The sequence below is a fragment of the Typopeltis vanoorti genome, chromosome 3, assembly GCF_054136105.1.
Source record: "Typopeltis vanoorti isolate ZY-2024b chromosome 3, IOZ_Tvanoo_1.0, whole genome shotgun sequence".
Lineage (NCBI taxonomy): Eukaryota > Metazoa > Arthropoda > Arachnida > Uropygi > Thelyphonidae > Typopeltis > Typopeltis vanoorti.
In genome coordinates this window covers 112575340-112601009 of record NC_143551.1, presented here as the reverse complement: position 1 = coordinate 112601009, position 25670 = coordinate 112575340, and the positions used below count along the sequence as shown (strand labels likewise).

General features: G+C 34.9%; 1 protein-coding gene across 3 annotated transcripts in view; it reads left to right on the top strand.

Moving 5' to 3' along the window:
* Positions 1-25670, top strand: part of LOC150108473 (PX domain-containing protein kinase-like protein) — a 307545-nt gene that overhangs the window by 223392 nt on the left and 58483 nt on the right. For all 3 annotated transcript variants that reach the window (XR_016548134.1, XM_090390804.1, XM_090390803.1), the window contains exon 14: positions 5608-5677. Coding sequence is in view for 2 of the 3 variants with exons in the window: in XM_090390804.1 (XP_090246930.1) it covers positions 5608-5677 (70 nt within the window). In the remaining variant the exon portion in view is untranslated. The remainder of the gene's footprint in view (positions 1-5607; positions 5678-25670) is intronic.

Below are 25670 nucleotides of genomic sequence, written 5' to 3'. Positions count from 1 at the left end.
TTTGGTTAGACCTCAGTAAAGGTCGAAACCGGTCTGGGTAGTGGCCCTTCCATTAATGCAAAGCATTATACATATCCGCAAGCAGATGTGCTTTGCATGGTGGGAGATACTGAGACAAGGAGTGATAAGGGCTTGTCCACCTTTGCTATGGGTTGCCAACAGATGTACCACCTTATTATTAAATTAAATCCTGAAGATATTTTCAGGCGTAAACTTTGTTTGCTCACACTTGGATAAAGGATTAAACTAAATTTATTATAGTCTAACCAAGTGCAAAATAAACTTCCAACATCTTTTTCTAAATCCAGAATAATTTAATAATAAGGTGGTACACTGGTTGGCAACTCATATAGGTAAATATGACCACTCCATTGCTTCTGCCTTAGTGTCACTACTTCTGAGTCTGCCTCCCACTGACGAAACCCCAATAAAGGTCGAATCCGGTCTTCCAATTGGCCTTTCCCTTAATGCATAGCATTATACATCTCTGCAAGGATGTGTTTTACATGTTGGGAGATACTGAGACAAGGAGTGATGAGAGCTTGGTCCAGCTTTGCTACGTGTTAACAGATGCACCACCTTGCCTCAGTCCTGAAGATATTTTCAGGTACAAACTTTGTTTGCTCACACTTGGATAAAGTATTAAACTAAATTTATTACTGCTTGTGTCATTTAGCAGTTTTTCAAAGTAATTACTCCATACTTCGAGGATATCTTTTTCTGCTGTTTTCACATCACCTTTATCATCTCTAACTCCTTTTAAAGCACTCTTTCCTCCATTTCTGAACTTCTTCAACAACCTCCAGAATATCTTACCACCTGGTCGATATTTATTTTCTATGTTCTTGCCAAAGTCCTCCCATGACTTTTGTTTAGCCAGTTTTACACAGTGTTTAGCTTTCTTACATTTGTCTCTGTATTCTCTAAGAGCACAAGCTGACTTATTTGCCAGGAACTTTTGATATGCTTTCTATTTTTCCGTCACTACCTCTTTAACTTCCAGTGTCCACCATGGTGTTCTGATTTTTCTACCCTTGCACACAATCTCACCACATGACTCTCTCTGGCTGAATCGATCGCTGTTTTCTTCATTGCTTGCCACTGAATCTCCAAAGTTTGGTTCCTGCTCTCAAACTCTTTCATTTTTTCATGAATAACATTTGTGTATTTTAGTCTACAGTTCCCATCTGAGAGCTGCTCAACTTTTATTCACTTGAAAACTTTCTTACATGTTATTCTTTTCAATATGAAATTCAATTTTATCTTGCTCAAGACTAAATAGTGATCACTTCCAATTTCAAATCCTCTGTACACTCTAGTGTCCTGCATCAGGGAGAAAACATCACTATCAACAATAACATCGTCAATGAGACTTTTCTTATTCCTTGTCTCTTCTCTCCATGTGAATTTGTGCACATTTTTATGTTGGAACATGTTGTTAGTCATAACCAGTCCATGTCCTGAGCAGAAATCCAACAAATATTTGCCATTATTATTAGCTTTGCTCTTTTCTCCAAATTTTCCCAAAATATTTTTGTATGTGTGATAGTCATTTCCTACTCTGCTATTTAGATCCCCAACAACGACTGACTTTTCCTTTTTCATTGTGTCAGTTGCTTTTTCTAAAGCATCAAAAAATTCCTCCACTTCTACCTTAGTTGAACCTTTGGGACCACAGGCACAAATAAGTGTCATTATCCAGTTTCCCATTCTCATATTTGCCCACATTACTCTACTTGAGACTGACTGCCATTCAAGAAGATTAGCCTCGTATTTTGTGTTGAATATTATGGCTACTCCTTTTCCTTGATTGTCATTGCCTGAATATAACATTTTGTATTTATTGCTCAGAAAGATCTCACCAGTTTTTGTCTTTTTTTGTTTCAGTCACTCCTATTATGTCGATCTGGTACTTATCTAATTCCTCAGCTAGCTCCATTTCTTTGCCATTCAGATTTCTTATGTTGATAGTACTGATCTTTAACTCTGGTGATGTTGAGTTGGGGTGTGTTTTCAGATTTGTTCCAGTAGCTGACTTTTTGCTGTTCGCCCTGGTTCCCTGACAAAAACAATGGGGAAGCTTGTTTAACCAGGGCATATCCCTAGCCGGCATGAAATTTTGTCATGTTGTACCATCATTTTTTATTTTGGTTTAACCAATAAGAATACAATTTGGTCAGCTAAATGCCAAATTGCCAGCCCATCCTTGGTCGTTCAGTATCCAAGTAGATACCCAACAGGGTGCACCACAAGAAGGTGGGGGTTGGACATTAGGTCAGAAGCCCTGGTCAGTTCTCCGCATTCCTTTAAAGGCTATGTGGAGTTCTCCTCTCAGTTATACAGCTTTGACCCTTAAATTACATAAACATTATCATCATTATGTAAATCAGCATAAGCTAAATTGCCATCTGTGGATTCAATACTAGTGTTTACCTTTTCATCCTATACAGTAAACCGTCGATTAACGGACAAAATTTCTGGTTCATATATCACATGTGAAAATTAACACCCTGTTAATTTTAAAATTCTTTTAACCAACATTTGCTTATAATTAACAAGTTATTTTTTGTTATTAATTTCCTATTATTTTTAACAAATTTTGGCAAATAGGCCATCATATGTTGGAGAAACACTGTAGTAATTTATCTGACATAAATGAGTCAACGCTCATAAAACATGTTCGGTGAATGATTAGGACATGGTCACACCAATCGCACTGTAATTGGTTCTTTTGTCATGTGGCATGACTTTCTGCAGTAGTTTTATTACACACATTTTCATATTTTAGGGAGTTATTTATAAAAAAACAGCAGAATTCAAAAGTTCAAAAAAAACTTGATAGTTTTTTCAAAGCAGGATTATCTAAACCAAGTGCCTCAACATCGAACAATAACTTATCTAAAAGTTTGTGTAAAACAATTTTTTTGTTATTGCAGTGCTAATACTGATAAAATTACAGTATAATGTTACAACTTTTTTTTATTTTAAAAAATTCAAAATTTAACGGACACCCCTTAGCTGCTATTAGTCCATTAAATCAAGGGTACACTGTACTAGTATTTTATGACACTAAGAAATTTTAAATTTTGTATTTAGGCTTCTTTGCTGGAAAAAAAAAAAAAATAATAATATATATATATACACACACACACACACACATACATAGATGCATGACCCCCAAAGTGAAATACGTAATTAATTACTTCTCTTGTGTAATTAATAATAATTACTGTGTAATTAATAATATAAATAAACTGTAATCAGAAATATCATGTTGTTAACAACTAACCAGATAGCATACCCTCTCCCACCAATGAGCTGTGGATTTGCAGTGGGCATGGATGTTTGTAATTGTTTTTAGGTGAGAGATGAATTTCCTTGTCTGAAAATACTAGCATTGGAGGAAAAAGTAAAGACTAATATTGCAGTTTCAAATGGCAATTTAGCTTATGCTGATTTACATCATTATGATAGTATTTACATAATTTTATTATTTTTTTTAATATAATTAGTCAAAAGTGCACTTATCATCGTACTAGCTGTGTAAACAATAACAACATACAACATACCTTTCCTATTCAGGGAAAGTGGAGTCATTTTCAAAATACACGTGTATTCAATAACTGAAGCACAATTGTCAGCATCCAGGAATGCGTTAGCAGAGCTAATCTCAGGTGGTGTGGTCACTTGAACAGAATGGGAGAGGAAAGATTAGCAAAACAAGTGTTCTCTGCCAGGTTGGCAGGAAAACGACCCAGAGGAAGACCAAGATATAGGTGGATTGATACAGTACAAAATGCCTTAGACAATAGAAATATAAGATCTGATAATGTTGGAGTCTTGACAAGTAACAGACTGATTTGGAGGAAAATTGTAGATAGGAAGTTAGTAATGATGTAAATTTTTCATGTAGTACTATCATATCCTGTACACCCCTTGAAGGTACATGGCAGGAATTTGATGATGATGATGATATATTGGCATACATATTCACTCGGTAGATAATGTTATGAAAAAATTAGTTTGAATATTTGTGTGAATGTGGCAAACCATATTACAGTCAGACGGCTAAATCTATCCTTTTACATATTGAGGAACACAAAAGAGACATATCCTACAATAGGACCAGGCCAGCGCTCTATTAACTCGGATGAAAGCCTTCAACACCTCGTAAACTGGCCGCAAACCTGATATTCATAGGTGTTATGATGAGCTCGAAAGGAAGATAGTCGAATCTAAAGAAATATCCCTTGATTCATCCCATATAAACAACATCCTTAGCTACAATCTTTCTGATGCACACATTGCCACTGTCCAATACTGGCGCTCTCGTGACAACTCTTGCATGTAGTCAACTTTAATTGGAATTCCAGCACGCATTCCTGTTTTAAACTATACTGCGGTCTTTTATATTAGTTCTGTTGATGTAATTTTATTATGTCTCTGTTATTTTACATAATTCTTTGTCTTTGATACCTGAAGATGTTGAATTTTGTTTTAACGAAACTAGTAGTATCTCAGCATTAAACTTTATTATTTTTATTCTTGGTATTATAGTCATTGAAACTATTTTTTTCATGCACACACACACACACACACAACTGGATGGGTGTCTAAGTGTGCAGAAAAATGGTGAACGGTTCACAGAATAAATATTCTTATATATGGTGTCCTTTCTTCTAAACCACCCTATTCCAATTTTGTAAATATTAATATTCCATCAACAGAACCTGTGATATCTAAGTAAGAAAGAATATTTATAACTTTTTAAGACGACACGGAAATTAGGAAACTCACTGATCAATAAACTATTACTTTAACCGTATAAGAGTAAAAATATGAAAATCTGAATAATACATAAATACATAAAAAAAAAAACTATATTTTGTGAAATTAATCTTGGACTGTATTTACTTTTCATATACTATCAATCCACTATCATTTCAATTTTCTAGTGAATAACATTTTCAGCAAATTTTTCCACAATGAATAGTTCGCACGATGAATTTTCTCCCTGACTAATTGTCCATGAACTAAATAGTGTTGGGCAAAAGTTATGACCAATTGCTTTGGCAAAAGACCAAAAGGCCCGGCTGCCATTTGGACATGATGTAAGTTTCCTTCTTCTTCTTTTTTTTTTTTCCTTTTTTTGCTCTTTCAAACTCTGGTTAGGAATCATTGATAGTTTTCTTGCAGCTGTTTCAGGCTTGACTATAAGCACTAAAGGAGGATGGAGTTCCTGATGTGAGCCAGTTGTGGTATGCTCGATTTTTTATTTGTACAGACTTGGTACATTGTTTTGGAAAATCAGGGTTTAGTTAGGGGAAGCAGTTCAGAGTAGTGTGGGGAATGTATGGAACATACATAAGGATTACTTCAGTGATATGTTCGGTGCATATATATTTGGGTTGGGAGGTCAGAAACAATAGTCCAATGGGATGAATGAGACATAGAAGTAACAGAGGCTGTCACACTTGACACTGTTATAATGCCAAACTACAGAGATGTAGTTGTTCTTTTTAGTCAGATATGTGACTGTATAGTATATTAACTTTTCTGTTATTTTAGTTTATAGAAAATACTTAATTTCATTGCATTTATTTTTAGCAACAAAAGCTTCAACTCAGTGCCCCATCTCCTCCTTCCAATGGCCCATCACCAAGTCCAACCACACCTAGTAAGTTTGATTTTTTTTTTGTTTTAAAAGTATGGAAACTTAAATATGATTAATCATTCATATAGTCTTTCATAGTGAAGTTTTTTTGAAAATTTCCAACTGCTTAGAAAAAATAACTGAGTTTGGACAATGTTTTGGCCCCTATTTAGGGTTGCTCTCAGGAATCAATCATAGACAAAAGTGTACACTTTTGCAAGACACAATTGGTGTCTTGCAAAAGTTTTTTTTTTTTTTAGAAGGTAGGGAATTGCTCAGTAGTTACCTGTATGCATGTGTCTGCCAGCAGCCAAAAGTTGAATAATGAATACACAAACTATTTCAAAGAGCAAATGAGAGTCAGATGTTATTTAGTAAAAAAATGCTTTGTTACTTCTGCTCCAAAGCAGCATTAACAGACGTTTTTAAACTAAATAACATCTGACTATCATTCTGTAGAATGATAGTCAGATGACTACAGAAGAGCTACAGCTGATGAACCTTATTAACAATAGGGTTACATTGTCATTTGACATGTGCCATGCACTGAAAAAATCAACCCTATGGAATGATTCATACATTCCATTCAATGGGCATTTTTGGTATGTAAGATACCTGTAGACTTCTTATTTTATTGTTATCCTGTTAATGGATATCGCAGTGCATTGACATAAGGTTGCTTCTCGTGGAATGGATTAGGTTTGCTGTTCATAGCGTTATGAATCATGACTGCCTCTTGCATTGTATACCCTATGCTGTGTCAATTTTGTGATATTGTCCTTTATGCCTTCTAAAGCAATAATATTCCATGATCACAAAGCACTAATTGTGAACATGATTTGAAGAGAAAGCATTGCTGGAAGTTTATTTTGCACTTGGTTAGACTATAATAAATTTAGTTTAATCCTTTATCCAAGTGTGAGCAAACAGAGTTTGCACCTGAAAATATCTTCAGGACTGAGACAAGGTGGTGCATCTGTTGGCAACTTAGCAAAGGTGGACCAAGCTCTCATCACTCCTTGTCTCAGTATCTCCCACCATGCAAAGCACATCTCCTTGCGGACATGTATAATGCTGTGCATTAAGGGAAGGGCCACTACCCAGACCGGTTTCGACCTTGATTGAGGCCTTGTCATTAGGAGGCAGACCCAGAAGTGGTGACACTAAGCAGAAGCAATGGAGAGGTCATATTTACTTATATGAGTTACCAACCGGTGTACCACCTTATTATTAAATTACTCTGGATTTAGAGAAAGATGTTGGAAGTTTATTTTGCACTTGGTTAGACTATAATAAATTTAGTTTAATCCTTTATCCAAGTCTGAGCAAACAAAGTTTGCGCCTGAAAATATCTTCAGGACTGAGGCAAGGTGGTGCATCTGCTGGCAACTCGTAGTAAAGGTGGAGTGAGCGCTCATCACTCCTTGTCTCAGTATCTCCCACCATGCAAATTTACCTATATTTGTTTACCTAAATTTACCTATATTGCATGGTGAGAGATACTGAGACAAGGAGTGATGAGAGCTTGGTCCACCTTTGCTACGAGTTGCCAACAGATGCACCACCTTGTCTCAGTCCTGAAGATATTTTCAGGTGCAAACTTTGTTTGCTCACACTTGGATAAAGGATTAAACTAAATTATTTAAATTAAGGGGATATAAATCCCACATTGTTTTAAAACCGAATAAGAAACTCAAAGATTGGAATCAGAGAGTTTCGTGCCGAATATAGTAAAAACTATAAAGTATCGGCGATCACTAGCGTGAGCTAATGCAAGTGACCCTAGTACGTAGTACAATACTGGACAACTCGTAGCAAAGGAGGTAAAGTTCTGATCGCTATTCTTAGGTATTTTCCATAATGTAAAAACACATTTCCTAGGAAATGTATGCTGTTATTACATTATGGTGGGAGGTCACTACCCAGACCGGTTTCAGCCTTTTTTGAGGCTTCATCAGTGAGTAGCTAAACCAAATTAATACCAAAGTGTATAGCAAAAAGAACTTATATACTCTGCTATACGAGTTTCCAATATCCCCTTAATTTAAATAATGTTTATATTGCCGAAATGAAGCTTATTAGCTCTTTATATTTAAGTGATTAAACTAAATTTATTATAGAAAGCATTGCATTAGTTGTGAGGATGAACTGGAAAACAGGACAGCCAAGATAACACTCTTCATTAGTCACATTTGTTAATGCTTTAAATTGAGGAGTAGAGCACACCAGAAAGTAGTAGATTCTTCCAAGATAGATAGAAGTAGTTATCGCCAAAGTCAGAACAACATTATATCAGTTCCTTTTGAAAAGAGTGAAAAATTGGTGTATGTTATTTGAACTTTTCTGCTTGACTAAAAATGTGATAGGATTAGGTGGTGGTTATTCATAATAGTACTTCGATTGTGCTATGTATTTAGATTGATATTTTGCTGATTTCTAACCACCATCTCAAAGTACAGATTTGTTTTTATCTGGCCCCTAGAGGCCACTTGATGGGACGATCCTTTACAGTAATAATTTGAATTGTTTCTGTAACAGTAATTGAGCATTGTTTGTTTTACTGTAGTTATAATTTGTGCTCTAAAATTGCTTGTTTGAAATTGTACAAAATATTAGTAACTCAATAAATAGTAAAAAAATAGTAAGTCAATAAATTATTTGGTTTCTCTGGGTGTATTTGAGTATAAAATTGCGAAAAAAAAAAGAAGAAGAAGAAGAAGAAGAAATAAAAAATCAGTTTTCAGAATGGAATCATACAAGGAGACTTATCTTAAACTGCTAAAGATATTTTTTTTGGATATCTGATAAATGCCTGTGGAGATATACACTGGCAATGTTGCTTGAGTATGTACAGTATGTGAATGAATGGCAAATCTGTGAGATTGATGTGTCATGGTGAAGAATAGTTACTATAATTCAGAATTAGTGAGTAGGAATGATATGTGTGCTTACTATTTGTTCTTTGGCAACTGACACAAGAATACAAAGTTCATAGTGAGTAGATTTTTTTTGAATTTCTGGCTTGATATGCAACAGTTGGAAAAAGACATTATTTTTAGAAATCAAATAATGAATGTGTAAATGCCATATTCAACCAGATCTAAGCAACCATTCATAGAATGGAATCATCAGACTTTTCATGTAAAGAAGTTTGAAAGGAATATTTTCTGCACCAGTAAAAGTTGTCTATATTTTGATTCTATTGAGTTGGGGAATGGGGGGGGGGTTGAGTTTTGCATTATATCTACCCAAGAAACTCAAGCTGGATGCAGCAAGTTCAACCAGAAGAGTAAAAGGAAAAAAGACAAGACATTCTTCTTTTGTATATTACAGTGCAAAGCTATCATAAAATTATACTGCACACTCTGAAGTGAAATCCAGACTGTATGGTTTAGATTTCTCTCCTTAAAATTTCCATCTGTTTGGTCTTAAAAGAATAATACCACTCATGGAAGAAAGATATCACAATTTGGAATACTAGCCCTTGTCTCCAAGTTTAATGAACCATCACATACTGCTGAGTAGGATAAAAATGAATATCACATTGAAAAGCATGTAAGAAAGTTTTAACAAGAATTAAAGTTGAATATCTTTTACAGGTAAACTGTAGGCTCAGCTATACAAAAATTACTGAAAAAAAAAAAAAAAATGTGAAAGTTTGACAACAAGAACAAAATCTTGGAGTCTCAGTGGCAAACCCCGAAGAAAACATTGATTCAGATAGAGAGGTATGTGGCGAACTTGTCTGCAATTATAGAAAAAGAACACCATAGTGGACACAAGAAGTTAAAGAAGCAGTCTTGGACAAGAAGAAAACATACCAAAAAGTTCCTAAGAAATAAGTCTGCAGGTGCCCTGAAAGAATACAAGGAAAAATATAAGATATAAGATGGGATGACTTTAGTAAGAATATAAGAATAAATATCAAGAATTTAGCAAAATGTTCAGGAAGCTATTGAAAAGGTCTTAGAAATGGAAGAGAGAGTACTGTAAAAGGAATCAAAGATGATAAATGTGACATGAAAGCTGAAGATAAGGATATCCTAGATGTCCTGGAGTAATTATTTTGAAAGACTGTTAAATGAAACAAGCACTGACATAACCATACTAGAAATTTTTCAAGAAGCATGGGGTAGAAAAAGCCATCAAAAACTTGAAACATGGAAAGGAAGATGAAGTAGATGATATTCGACCAGAAATGCATAAATATGAAGGTATAAAAGTTTTGCAGTGGTTACATTGCATAATTCAGAGGGCCTGGTCAGGTCAAATTCCAGATGATTGGAGTAGATCTCTTGTAGTTATCATCTATAAAAAAAAGGGGGGGAGGAATAAAGCTGAATGTGAAAACTATGGGTGAATTTCTGTATTAAGTGTTCCAGGTAAGATTTATATGAACATACTTGAAAAGAGATCATTGTTTCCAACTCAGAACTGGAAATGATGATTAGAGATCTAAGTAATAAAAGTAAAGCATATGGATTAAACATAAACTTCAGCAAATCTAAACTAATGACTAACCACGCAGAAATTTCAGTAACTGTTGAAAACAGAATAATAAGTTCCTATCCTATTCTTCTCATCCATCCCCTAGGATGGATTGAGTCCCACCCTGATAAGGGGCTCACAACGAATTAATGCAGCCGGTTTGTCACTCCTCTGCTGCATTCCCTAAGGGCAATATTCATGACTGTAATCTATGTGTTCATGGAGCCTGTTCTGGGGGGGGGGGGGGGTGAAAAACCTGAGTTTCTATGTGAAAAAATCCTCTACCCCCATATGAGACTGGCTAACTCACCTTTTCGTTGAAAGAGACCCAGATAAAGCTTTCTCACTTCGCTAACAGGAATCAAACCCAGGTTTTTCCAACCAAAGGGCTTCATCTCTATCGACTGAGCTACAGAGGCTCAATAATAAGTTAGGACCAAGATTTTAAATATTTGGGCTAGATAATATCATTTAAAAACAGGACGGAAAAAGAAACAGATGCCAGAATCACCAATGCTTCTCCAATAGGAGGAGCAATTGGAGTTTAAAAGACTGGACGAAGGGAGACCTATTAATCAGCCTAAAATGCAAACTTCATAATATTGTCATACCCATTTTAACCTATGGATCACTAACATGGTCACTAACAACTAAACAAGTGACCAAGTCAAGAACATGCCAAAGAGAAATGGAAAGAAGTATGTTAGACATCAAAAGGATAACAAAAAATAAGAGCCCTAGAAACAAGACAGAAAACAAAAGTCACTGATGTCATAAGAACAGCAAAAATCCCTAAAATGAAAATGGGCAGGACACTTGATGAGGAAACAAGATGATACATTGGATAAATGACCAGTCCTGTCAAGAACACACCAAAATAGTCGAATAGAATAGCGGGGGGGGGGGGGGGGGATGCCTATCAGTGGGATTCTACAAGCTGACAACAACAACAACTTGAAAAGAGATAGAGAAAACTTTATAGAAGAGATATTTAGAGAAGAACAAGCTGGGTTCAGACCAAACAGAGGTTGTCAGGATCAGATTTCCACTTTACAACAAAGAGTTGGGGGATGCTTAAGGGTCAAAGCTATATAACTGAGGGGAGACCTCCAGATAGCCTTTAACGGAATGCAGAGAACAAACCAGGGCTTCTAACCTAATGTCCAGTCCTCACCTTTTCATGGTGCACCCTGTTAGGTATCTACCTGGACACTGAATGAATGAGGATGGGCTGGCAATTTCGGATTTAGCAGACCAAATTGGCTTAAACTACAATTTCAAATGCTGGTACAATGTGACAGAATTTCGTGCTGATTGGGGCATTGCCCAGTTAAACAAAGCCCCTATTGTTTTCGCCAGGGAACCAGGGTAAACAGCAAAAAATCAGCTACTGGAACAAATCCTGAAACACTTCCCAACTCAACATTACCAGAGTTCAAGATCAGTACTATCAACATAAGAATCCTGAATGGCAAAGAAATGGAGCTAGCTGAGGAATTGGATAAGTACAAGATTGACATCATAAGAGTGACAAACAAAAAAGACAAAAACTGGTGAGATCTTTCTGAGCAATAAATACAAAATGTTATATTTTGGCAATGACAATCAAGGAAAAGAAGTAGTAGCCATAGTATTCAACACTAAATACGAGGATAATCTTCTTGAATGGCAGTCTCAAGTAGAGTGATGTGGGCAAATATCAGAATGGGGAACTGGACAATGAGACTTATTTGTGCATGTGATCCCACAGAAGGTTCTACTAAGGTATAAGTGGAGGAATTTTTTGAGGCTTTAAAGAAAGCAACTGACACAATGAAAAAGGAAAAGTCAGTCCTTGTTCGGGATCTAAATAGCAGAGTAGGAAATGATTGTCAGACATGCAAAAATCTTTTGAAAAAATTTGGTGAAAAGAGTAAAGTTAATCTTCATCATCAAATTCCTGCCATGTACCCTCAAGGGGTGTACAGGATATGATAGTACTACCTGAAAAAAATTACATGATTACTAATTTCCTATCTACAATTTTCCTCCAAATCAGTCTGTTACTTGTCAAAACTCCAACATTATCAGATCTTATATTTCTATCGTCTAAGGCACTTTGTACCGTATCAATCCACCTATATCTTGGTCTTCTTCTGGGTCATTTTGCTGCCAACCTGGCAGAGAACGCTTGTTTTGCAAATCTTTCCTCGCCCATTCTGTTTAAGTGACCATACCACCTGAGATTAGCTCTGCTAACGCATTCCTGGATGCTGACAATGTCAAGTTCTTTCCTAATATCCTCGTTTTTAATATGATATTGCCATTGATGCCATCTGTTCACGCCTATAATCTTTTTCAGGACTCTCATATCTGCGGTCTCTAGTCTTTGGTCAAGTGTTTTACTTCTGACCCAGCTCTCAGATCCATAAGTTAAAACCGGTTTGAACACTGTCTTGTATACAGCTAATTTAGTGTTCCAACTAATTTCTCTCTTATTCCATATGAATTTATTCAATTGACTTCCTACCATACCAGCTTTGCTGATTCTGTTGTCTATTTCTATATTTAATTTACCATCTTCAGTAAAAATCATGCCTAAGTAGCTGAAATGTTTCACTAGTTCCAGGTTCTCCATTCACAACACAGTTGACATATTTAATGATTCTGCCTATTTTCATTGTCTTTGTCTTTTTATTGCTGACCTTCATACTATATCTATTACAACAGCTATTCAATTTAGTCAGAGAATCTGCAGACTTGTAGCGGCTTTATTTAGAAGTATAACAAAGAGCTGACATTAACATCTCCAATTTTGATATCAGGTGTAATACCACTTTCCTTCATAATGTGATCCATATAGATAATGAATAACAGAGGGGATAATGTACATTCTTGTCTCACACCAGATTTAACATTAAACCATCTTCCTGTACTTCCTTCAATTCTAACTGCTGACTTACAACTCAAATAAAGACTAAGTATTGCTGATATATTGCCCCATTGACACCATATAACTGTAGCGTATTGAATAGCTTCTCTCTTGGAACCTTGTCATATGCCTTTTCCAAATCGACAAAACTTAAATACAGATCGCTGTTCCCATGATTTCTCCACTATTTGTCGAAAGTGAAGATCTGATCCTGACAGCCTCTATTTGGCCTGAATCCAGCTTGTTCTTCACCAAGCTTTTCTTCCACAATTCTTCTCAACCGTTTCTCAAGTATACTTGCATAGATCTTGAAAGGAACACTCAGTATGGAAATATGGAAATAGTAATTCTCACATTCAGTTTTATTTCCGTTTTTATATATGGGTACTATGAGAGCTGTACTCCAATCATCGGGAATTCGTCCCTCTGTACAGGCTTTCTGAACTATGCAGTGCAGCCACTGTAAGACTCTTATGCCACCATACTTCAGCATTTCCTATCGAATATCATCTACTCCTGCTGCCTTTCCACATTTCAAGCCTTTGATGGCTTTTTTTTACTTCAAGTATGGATATATATATTCCTGACTGCATGCCTGGTCAGTGGTTTTTACCACTGTGCTGTCATCACTGCTTGTTTCATTTAGTAGTTTTTCAAAGTAATTACTCCATACTTCAAGGATATCTTTTTCTCCCCTTTTCATGTCAATTTTATCATCTCTAACTGCTTTTACAGCACTCTTTCTTCCATCCCTAAGCTTCTTCAACAACCTCCAGAATATTTTGCCACCTTGATATTTATTTTCTATATTCTTGTCAAAGTCCTCCCGTGACTTTTGTTTAGCTAGTTTTACACAGTGTTTATTATTCTTGCATTTGTCTCTGTATTCTCTAAGAGCACAAGCTGACTTATTTGACAGGAACTTTTGATATGCTTTCTTCTTTTCCTTCACTGCCTCTTTTACTTCCTATGTCCACCAGGGCGTTCTGATTTTTTTATCCTTGCAGACAACCTCACCACATGCCTCTCTGGCAGAATCAATGTTTTCTCAGAGTTTTGCCACTGAATCTCCAAGGTTTGATTCCTGTTCTCAAACTCTTTCATTTTTTCTTCAATAATCTTTGTGTATTTTAGTCTATAGTTCACATCTGAGAGCTGCTCAACTTTTATTCGCTTTAAAACTTTCTTACATGTTATTCCTTTCAATATGAAATTCAGTTTTATCCTGTTCAAGACTAAATAGTGATCACTTTCAATTTCAAATCCTCTGTACACTCTGTTGTCCTGTACCAGGGAAAAAACATCACTATCAACAATAACATAGTCAATGAGACTTTTCTTATTCCTTGCCTCTTCTCTGTATGTGAATTTGTGCACATTTTTATGTTGGAACATGGTATTAGTCATAACCAGTCCATGTCCCGAGCAGAAATCCAACAGATATTTGCCATTATTATTAGCTTTGCTCTTTTCTCCAAATTTTCCCAAAATATCTTTATATGTCTCACAATCATTTCCTACTCTGCTATTTGATCCCCAACAAGGACCAACTTTTCCTTTTTCATTGTGTCAGTTGCTTTTTCTAAAGTTTCAAAAAATTCCTTCATTTCTACCTTAGTAGAACCTTCTGTGGGACCATAGCCACAAATAAGTCTCATTGTCCAGTTCCCCATTCTCATATTTGCCCACATTACTCTACTTGAGACTGACTGCCATTCAAGAAGATTAGCCTCATATTTTGTGTTGAATACTATGGCTACTCCTTCTTTTTCCTTGATTGCCATTGCCTGAATATAACATTTTGTATTTATTGCTCAGAAAGATCTCACCAGTTTTTGTCTTTTTTGTTTCAGTCACCCCTATTATGTCGATCTGGTACTTATCTAATTCCTCAGCTAGCTTAATTTCTTTGCCATTCAGGCTTCTTATGTTGATAGTATCGATCTTTAACTCTGGTGATGTTGAGTTGGGGTCTGTTTTCAGATTTGTTCCAGTAGCTGACTTTTCACTGTTTGCCCTGGTTCCCTGGCGAAAACAACGGGTGCCTTGTTTAACCGGCAACGCACCAGCTGGCATGAAATTTTGTCATGTCTTACCATCATTTTTTATTTTGGTTTAACCAATAAGAATACAATTTGGTCAGCTAAATCCCAAATTGCCAGCCCATCCTCGTTCGTTCAGTATCCAAGTAGATACTCAGCAGGGTGCACCACGAGAAGGTGAGGATTGGACATAAGGTCACAAGGCCTGGTTGTTTTTTTACGCATTCCTTTAGAGGCTATGTGGAGGTCACCTGTCATTTATACAGCTTTGATCCTTAAGCACTCTGAGTAAAGTTAATAATAAAGGCAAATACCTGTTGAATGTTTGCTCAGGACATGTTCAGTATCCAAGTAGATACCCAACAGGGTGCACCACGAGAAGGTGAAGATTGGGCATTAGGTCAGAAGACCTGGTCGTTTTTCCGCATTCCTTTAAAGGCTATGTGGATGTCACCTCTCAGTTATACAGCTTTGACCCTTAAGCACCCTGAGTAAAGTTAATAATAATGGCAAATACCTGTTGAATTTTTGCTCAGGACATGGACTGGTTATTACTAACACAATGTCCCAACATAAAAATGTGCACAAATTCACATGGAGAGAAGAGGTAAGGAATAAGAAAAGACTCATTGACTATGTTATTGTTCATAGTTATGTTTTCTCACTGGTACAGTACACTATAGTATACAGAAGATTTGAAATTGGAAGCGATCACCATTTATTCTTAATCAGGATAAAATTGAAATTTATATTGAAAAGAAGAACATGTAAGAAAGTTTTAAAGCAAATAAAAGTCGAGCAGCTTTCAGATGTAAACTTTAATTAAAATACATAAACATTATTCAAAAAAGAAATGGCAAATTTTTTTCCAGCAGAGTTTGAGATGGGAACTAAACCTTGGAGACTCAGTGGCAAATCTTGGAGAAAACACAGAAAGGCATGTGGCGAGGTTGTCTGCAAGGATAGAAAAATCAGAACTCCATGTTGGACACAGGAAGTTAAAGAGGCAGTGAAGGAAAAGAGGAAAACATTTCAAAAGTTCCTGGCAAATAACTCACCTTGTGCTCTTAGAGAATACGAAGACAAATGTAAGAAAGCTAAACACTGTGTAAAACTAGCTAAACAAAAGTGAGGAGAAGATTTTGGTAAGAACATAGAAAATTAATATCAGGAAGGGACAATAATTAAAAGAAACACATGTATTGACCACAGTGAAAAAAGTATCTTAGGACATCATCAGTACAGTAGTTTAAAACAATAATAGGAATCACATACATTAAGGGGGTATGATTACAATAGAATCTCATTAAATGTGTGTAACGTGTTACAGGAAAAAAAAAAATTATTTAATACAATTTTGTAGGACAATTTCCCATACTTTAGAAATAGTAAGAAAGTCGTTGCAGTTTAAGTTTGGTCTGTGTAGTAGAGTTTCAGAACTTTCTTTGCATAAACGTTCATGTTTATATAAAGATCTATGTGAAAGTTTAGACTTTTCTCAATGGATCCTATGGTTTGGATTTTCAATTCCGTGTTGAGAGAGGCCAGATTTCTGCGGTTTAAAAAGATGAATGTGGTCTTGATGTTCCGAGGTGCATTTCTGAACATACCTACCTGTCTGTCCAAAGTAAGACAATTTGCATGAGCATGGAATTTCAAAAACGCCAGGCAACATCAAAGGTGAGAGTTTGTCCTTAGGAGAAGGTAACGAGTTGCAAATTTGGTTGATAGGTTTGTAAGTAGTGGCAAAATTGTATTTCTTCATAATTTTAGAAAGATGTTCGGAGATGCCTTTGACGTAAGGTTTGGGAATCCTATGGACTTCTTCCTGTCTGGTTTGATGTGTGGAGAAGTGACTGATGATTTTTGGAGTTCTTTTTGGATTATATCCATTTAAGATGGCTGTATTTTTGATTACTTCTAATTCCTGGTTTAAAGATTCTTCAGAGGAGCAGAATTTGTGTGCTCTGGAAACTAGTGATTTAATAATGCCAAATTTCTGAGATGGATGATGAGTGGAAGAATTGTGAATGTAGCGACCTGAGAATGTAGGCTTGCGAAAGACAGACATGGCGATGGAACAGTCTTCTTTTCTTTGGATGCGTAAATCCAAAAAGGAGATACCCTGTGGAGATTCTTTTTCTAACATAAAGTCGATGCAATGATGAAGAAGGTTAATTTTATCTAGAAACAGTTGTAATTCATGTTCGGGATGATCCCAGACTGCAAATACGTCGTCGACATATCTTAACCAAATTTTTGGTTTGGGTTCAAAAGTGAATATTTTTTCTTCAAGGTATTCTAGAAACAAGTTTGCTAGGTTTGGTGATAAAGGAGATCCCATTGCTGTTCCTTCTTCTTGCTTGTAAATTTGACCTTTCCAGGTAAAGTAACCTGATGCAATAACAAACTTGAACAATTCGACTATATCAGAGGGAAATTTTTGAGTTAGTAATTCTATTGTTTCTTTATGGGGAATGTTTGTGAAGAGGGAGACAATGTCGAAGCTGATTAACAAGTCAGTTTTTGATAGTTGATAAGAAGGTTAGATAAGAATCTTGATAACTTGTAAGTTGGACTGCTGATACAGTCTACGACGGGTCTAAGTGGAACATTAGTTTTGTGTAGCTTAGGTAAGCCATAAATTCTAGGAGGTCTTGCATGGTATGCCTTAAGTTTTTTGATTGTTTCTTCATCTAAGGAGGAAGTTTCATTAAGTAGCTTATTTAATTTTCTGAGTTGATGTTTTGTAGGATCATAATCCAATTGGGCGTAAGTATTATGATCTCGAAGAAGTAAATTCATTTTTCGGTCATATGAGTTTGTATCGAGAACCACAGTGGTATTTCCTTTATCAGCTCTGGTAATGATTATGTTTTTATTACGTTTTAAGGAAATAATAGCTTTCAATTCTGATGGTGGGATATTTAATTCTGAAGGTTTGGCATTGTAGATCACTTTAGCTACTTCAAATCGAAGTCTTTCGGCTTCAATACTGGAGAGATGGTTGAAGTTTCTTTCTACATTATGTATGAAATCTAAATATGGGAAACATTTTGGTGAAATCACAAATTTATGGCCTCTTGCTAGAACATTTAATTCATCATTTAAATTAAGGGGATATTAAATCCCACATTGTTTTAAAACCGAATAAGGAACTCAAAGATTGGAATCAGAGAGTTTCTTGCCGATTATAGTATAGTAAACTATAAAGTATCGGCGATCACTAAGCGTCCGCTAAATGCAAGTGGCCCAGCACGTAGTGCAATACCGGAAATCTCGCAGCAAAGTCGGTAAAGTTCTGATCACTATTCTTAGGTATTTACCATAATGTAAAAACACATTTCCTAGGAAATGTATGCTGTTATTACATTATGGTGGTGAGGTCACTACCCAGACCGGTTTCAGCCTTTTTTGAGGCTTCATCAGTGAGTAGCTAGACCGAGTTAATACCAAAGTGTATAGCGAAAAGAACTTTATACTCTGCTATACGAGTTTCCGAACAGGTGCAACCATTAAGTTACTTAAATATAAAGAGCTAATAAGCTTCATTTCGGCAACAAAAACATTATTTAAATTAACTTAATTTAAATAATGTTTTTGTTGCCGAAATGAAGCTTATTAGCTCTTTATATTTAAGTAATTTAATTCATCTTTTGTTAGTGGACGGTTAGATAAATTGACTACCCATTTTTCCGTTGGCAATTTGTTAATGATCTTTTTTGATCGATTTAATAGGTTAAGGTATTTAATATGTAGAGCACTATTGCTTTTATCAAAAGCTTTTTTTCCTGAATTCTTTGAGACAGTTATAATTAATTGTAGCAATTCTTGATTTAACGTATTTGACAAGTCTGTTTTTAGTTCTGTAATATTTAAATTGTTTGTTGCTAATTCATGCATAGACACTTGTAACTGATTAAGTAGTAAGGAATGACTTGCTTTTTGATAGATTTTATGGGCAACTGGAAATTTGATGGCTTCCTTCAGTTTTGCAAAGGTTGGAATAAGATTATCGCGTCTGCACTTCACTTTTTTAAAAAAGAGATTCCTAGCTCGTAGCTTACCCTGTTTTAATTGCAGTTTTCCTAGTAAGTTTGTCTTCTGCGCTGTCATTTCCCCATGAAGGAATAAAACTTTTTTAAATAACGAAACCTGTGGTGCGATCATAATTAAAAGAAACACACGTATTAACCACAGTTAAAATTATTTAATTGTAAATATTTCATCCTAAGTATCTTAGGACATCATCATCAGTACAGTAGTTTAAAACAATAATAGGAATACCATACAGTTAGGGCGCATGATTACAATAGAATCTCATTAAATGTGCGTAATGTGTTACGGGGGGGGGGGGATAATTATTTAACACTTTTGTATAACAATTTCCCATACTTTAGGAATAGTAAGAACGTCGTTGCAGTTTAAGTTTGGTGTGTGTAGTAGGGCTTCAGAACTTTCTTTGCATAAACATTCATGTCTTTTCCCAATGGATCCTATGGTTTGGATTTTCAATTCCGTGTTGAGAGAGGCCAGATTTCTGCGGTTTAAAAAGATGAATATAGTTGATGTTCCGAGATGCATTTCTGGCCTCTCTCAACACAGAATTGAACATCCAAATCATAGGATCCATTGGGAAAAGTCTAAACTTTTACATTGATCTTTATATAAACATGAACATTTATACAAAGAAAGTTCTGAAGACCTACTACACAGACCAAACTTAAACCGCAACGATGTTCTTACTATTCCTAAAGTATGGGAAATTGTCATACAGAATTGTGTTAAATAATTATTTTTTTCCCCTGTAACACGTTACGCACATTTAATGAGATTCTATTGTAATCATGCGCCATAACTGTATGTTATTCCTATTATTGTTTTAAACTACTGTACTGATGAAATATTTGCAATTAAATAATTTTAACTGTGGTTAATACATGTGTTTCTTTTAATTATGATCACACCACAGGTTTCGTTATTTAAAAAAGTTTTATTCCTTCATGGGGAAATGACAGTGCAGAAGACAAACTTACTAGGAAAACTGCAATTAAAACAGGGTAAGCTTCGAGCTAGGAATCTTTTTTTAAAAAAAGTGCAGACGTGATAATATTATTCCAACCTTTGCAAAACTGAAGGAAGCCATCAAATCTCCAGGTGTCCATAAAATCTATCAGAAAGCAAGTCATTCCTTAATACGTAATCAGTTACGAGTTTCTAAGCATGAATTAGCAACAAACAATTTAAATATTACAGAACTAGAAACAGACTTGTCAAATACGTTAAATCAAGAATTGCTACATTTAATTATAACTGTCTCAAAGAATTCAGGAAAAAAAGCTTTTGATAAAAGCAATAGTGCTCTACATATTAAATATCTTAATCTATTAAATCGATCAAAAGATCATTAACAAATTGCCAACGGAAAAATGGGTAGTCAATTTATCTAACCGTCCACTAACGAAAGATGAATTAAATGTTCTAGCAAGAGGCCATAAATTTGCGATTTCACCAAAATGTTTCCCATATTTAGACTTCATACATAATGTAGAAAGAAACTTCATCCATCTCTCCAGTATTTAAGCCAACAGACTTTGATTTGAAGTAGCTAAAGTGATCTACAATGCCAAACCTTCAGAATTAAATATCCCACCATCAGAATTGAAAGCTATTATTTCCTTAAAACGTAATAAAAACATAATCATTACCAGAGCTGATAAAGGAAATACCACTGTGGTTCTCGATACAAACTCATATGACCGAAAAATGAATTTACTTCTTCAAGATCGTAATACTTACGCTAAATTGGATTATGATCCTACAAAACATCAACTCAGAAAATTAAATAATCTACTTAATGAAACTTCCTCCTTAGATGAAGAAACAATCAAAAAACTTAATACATACCATGCAAGACCTCCTAGAATTTATGGCTTACCTAAGCTACACAAAACTAATGTTCCACTTAGACCCGTCGTAGACTGTATCAGCAGTCCAACTTACAAGTCATCAAGATTCTTATCTAACCTTCTCTGCCCTCACATAGGCCACTTAGTCTCTTCAATCCAAAATTCTATTGAGTTTCACACAAAAATTAAAGACATTCAACTATCAAAAACTGACTTGTTAATCAGCTTCGACATTGTCTTCCTCTTCACAAACATTCCCCATAAAGAAACAATAGAATTACTAATTCAAAAATTTTCAGTCTGATATAGTTGAATTGTTCAAGTTTGTTATTGCATCAGGTTACTTCACCTGGAAAGGTCAAATTTACAAGTAAGAAGAAGAAACAGCAATTGGATCTCCTTTATCAAAAATCCTTTATCAAACCTAGCAAATTTGTTTCTAGAATACCTTGAAGAGAAAAAATATTTACTTTTGAACACCAAACCAAAAATTTGGTTAAGATATGTGAACGACGTATTTGCAGTCTGGGATCATCCCGAACATGAATTAACTGTTTTTAGATAAAATTAACCTTCTTCATCATCGCATCGACTTTGCATTAGAAAAAGAATCTCCACAGGGTATCTCCTTTTTGGATTTACATATCCAAAGAAAAGAAGACGGTTCCATGCCACGTCTGTCTTTCGCAAGCCTACATTCTCGGGTCGCTACATTCACAATTCTTCCGCTCATCATCCATCTCAGAAATTTGGCATTATTAAATCACTAGTTTCCAGAGCACACAAATTCTGCTCCTCTGAAGAATCTTTAAACCAGCAATTAGAAGTAATCAAAAATACAGCCATCTTAAATGGATATAATCCGAAAAGAGCTCCAAAAATCATCAGTCACTTCTCCATACATCAAACCAGACAGGAAGAAGTCCATAGGATTCCCATACCTTACGTCAAAGGCATCTCCGAACATCTTTCTAAAATTATGAAGAAATACAATTTTGCCACTACTTACAAACCTATCAACCAAATTTGCAACTTGTTACCTTCTCCTAAGGACAAACTCTCACCTTTGATGTTGCCTGGCGTTTATGAAATTCCATGCTCATGCAAATTGTCTTACTTTGGACAGACAGGTAGGTCTGTTCAGAAATGCACCTCGGAACATCAAGACCACATTCGTCTTTTTAAACTGCAGAAATCTGGCCTCTCTCAACACTGAATTGAAAATCCAAGCCATAGGATCCATTGAGAAAAGTATAGATCTTTATATAAACATGAAGTATGACAATTTCCCTAAAGTATGGGAAATTGTCATACAAAATTATGTTAAATAATTTTTTTTTTTTTTTTTTTTGTTTCCCTGTAACACGTTATGCACGTTTAATGAGATTTTATTGTAATCATGCACCCTAACTGTATGTTATTCCTATTATTGTTTTAAACTACTGTAGTGATGAAATATTTCATCCTAAGATACTTAGGATGAAATATTTGCAATTAAATAATTTTAGCTGTGGTTAATACGTGTGTTTCTTTTAATTATGATCACACCACAGGTTTCGTTATTTAAAAAAGTTTTATTCCTTCATGGGGAAATGACAGTGCAGAAGACAAACTTACTAGGAAAACTGCAATTAAAACAGGATAAACTTCGAGCTAGGAATCTTTTTTTTAAAAAAAAGTGCAGATGTGATAATATTATTCCAACCTTTGCAAAACTGAAGGAAGCCATCAAATCTCCAGGTGTCCATAAAATCTATCAAAAAGCAAGTCATTCCTTAATACGTAATCAGTTAAGAGTTTCTAAGCATGAATTAGCAACAAACAATTTAAATATTACAGAACTAGACAGACTTGTCAAATACGTTAAATCAAGAATTGCTACAATTAATTATAACTGTCTTAAATAATTCAGAAAAAAAAGCTTTTGATAAAAGTAATAGTGCTTTACATATTAAATACCTTAATCTATTAAATCGATCAAAAAAGATTTAATAGATAAATTCCCTAAAGTATGGGAAATTGTCATACAAAATTGTGTTAATTAATTAATTAATTTATTTTATTTTATTTTTTTTTTTTTTTCCCTGTAACACGATATGCACGTTTAATGAGATTCTATTGTAATCATGCGCCCTAACTGTATGGTATTCCTATTATTGTTTTAAACTACTGTACTGATGATGATGTCCTAAGATACTTAGGATGAAATATTTACGATTAAATAATTTTAACTGTGGCTAATACGTGTGTTTCTTTTAATTATGATCGCACAACAGATTTCATTATTTAAAAAAGGAAGGGACAAGATATTCTGGAAGCTATTGAAAAAGCTCAGAAATGGAGGAAAGACTCTGTAAAAGGAATTATAGATGATAAAAGTGATATAAAAATTGAAAAAAAAAATCTTTGATGTTTGGAGTAATTACTTCGAAAAATTGCTAAATGAAATAATCAGCGACAGCACAGTGGTAAAAAAAACACTCAAGAAACATGCGATCAGGAATACATATCCATACTTGAAGTAGAAAAAGCATGAAAAGCCTGAAATGTTCCACATTTCAAGCTTAAGGCAGCTGGAGTAGATGATATTTGACTAGAAATGCTCAAGTATGGAGGTATGAAAATCTTGCAGTGGCTGCTCTACATAATTCAGAAGGCATGGACAGAGGGACTGATTCCATGTGATTCAAGCAGATCTCTCATAGTACCCATCTATAAAAGGGGAAATAAAACTGAATGTGAGAAATACAGAGGAATTTCCCTACTGAGTGTTCCTGGTAAGATTTATGCAAGTATACTTGAAAATCAGTTGTGGAGAAGAATTGTGGAAGTGAAGCTTCGTGAAGAACAAGCTGGATTTAGGCCAGATAGAGGCACGTTTTCACTTTACTACAAATAGCGGAGAAATCATGGGAATATAACAGGGATCTGTATTTGAGTTTTGTTGATCTGGAAAAGGCATATGGAAAGGTGCCAAGAGAAAAGTTATTCAAAATGCTAAAGTTATATGGCATCAATGAGGCATTATATCAAACAATACTTAAACTTTATTTGAGTTGTAAGTTAGCAGTTAGAATTGAAGGAAGTACAGGAAGATGGTTTAATGTTAAAACTGGGGATGTACGTTATCCCCTCTGTTATTCATTATCTATATGGATTACATTATGAAGGAAAGTGGTATTAAACATGATATCAAAATTAGAGATGTTGATCTCAGCTCTTTGCTTTATATGGATGATGTTATACTTCTAAATAAATCCAGTACAAATCTGCAAGATTCCCTGACTAAATTTAATAACTCTTGTAATAGATTTGGTTTGAAGGCCATAAAAAGACAAAGGCAATGAAAATAGGTAGAAATCAAAAACATCAACTGCATTCTGAATGGAGAGCCTATAGAACAAGTAAAATATTTCATCTATTTAGGCACAATTTTTAGTGAAGATATCAAATTAAATATGAAAATAGACAACAAAATTAGCAAATCTGTGTGGTAAGATGTCAAGTGAATAAATTTATATGGAATAGAGAGAAATCAGTCAAAACACTAAACTAGCTGTATATAAGACAGTGTTCAAACCAATTTTAACTTATGGATCTGAGAGAGCTGGATTAGAAATAAAACACTTGACCAAAGATATGAGAGTCCTGAGAAAGATTAGTGGTGTGAACAGATGGCAGTACCATATTAAAAATGAGGATATTAGGAAAGAACTTGACATTGTTAGCATTAGAAATGTGTTAGCAGAGCTAATCTCAGGTGGTATGGGCACTTAAACAGAATGGGAGAGGAAAGATTGGTAAAACAAGTGTTCTCTGCCAGGTTGGCAGGGGGGAAAAAAAGGACCCAGAAGAAGACCAAGATATAGGTGGATTGATACACTAAAAAGTGCCTTAGAAGACAGAAATATAAGATCTGATAATGTTAGTCTTGACAGGTAACAGATTAATTGGGAAGAAAATTGTAGATAGGAAATTAGTAATTATGTAAGTTTTTCATGTAGTACTATCATATCCTGTACATCCTTCGGGATACATGTCAGGAATTTGACGATGATGAACAAAGAGTTGGGAAATAATGGGAATATGACAAGTTGTCCCAAGAAAAGGTTATTACAGTTATTTGTGATAAATGGGACATTATACAGAGCAATACATGGTCTACATTTAAGTTTAAGTCAGCGGTTAGCAATTGAAGGAAATATAGGAAGATGGTTTGATGTAAAACATGGGTAAGACAGGAATGTACATTATCTCCATTTTTACTCATCTACATGGATTGCATTATGAAAGAAAATGGCATTAAACCTGATATTAACATGAGACATCAAACTTAGCTATTTGCTTTATGCATATGATGTATTCCTGAATACATCCAGTGCAAGTCTTCTGAGTTCTCTAACTAAATTGCATAATAGCTGTAACAAATTTTGAATGAAAATCAGCAGTAAAAAGACCAAAACTATAAAAAGAGGTGGAAAAAACTACCTCTATATTCTTAATGGAGATCTTATAGCACAAGTTAAATATTTCAGCTATTTAGGCACACAGTTTTTAGTGAAGATGGCAAATTAAATTTGGAAATAGACAACAGAATGGCAATGGTATGGTAGGGAGCAAATTGAATAAATTTTATATGGAATAAGAAATATTAACTAAAACACCAA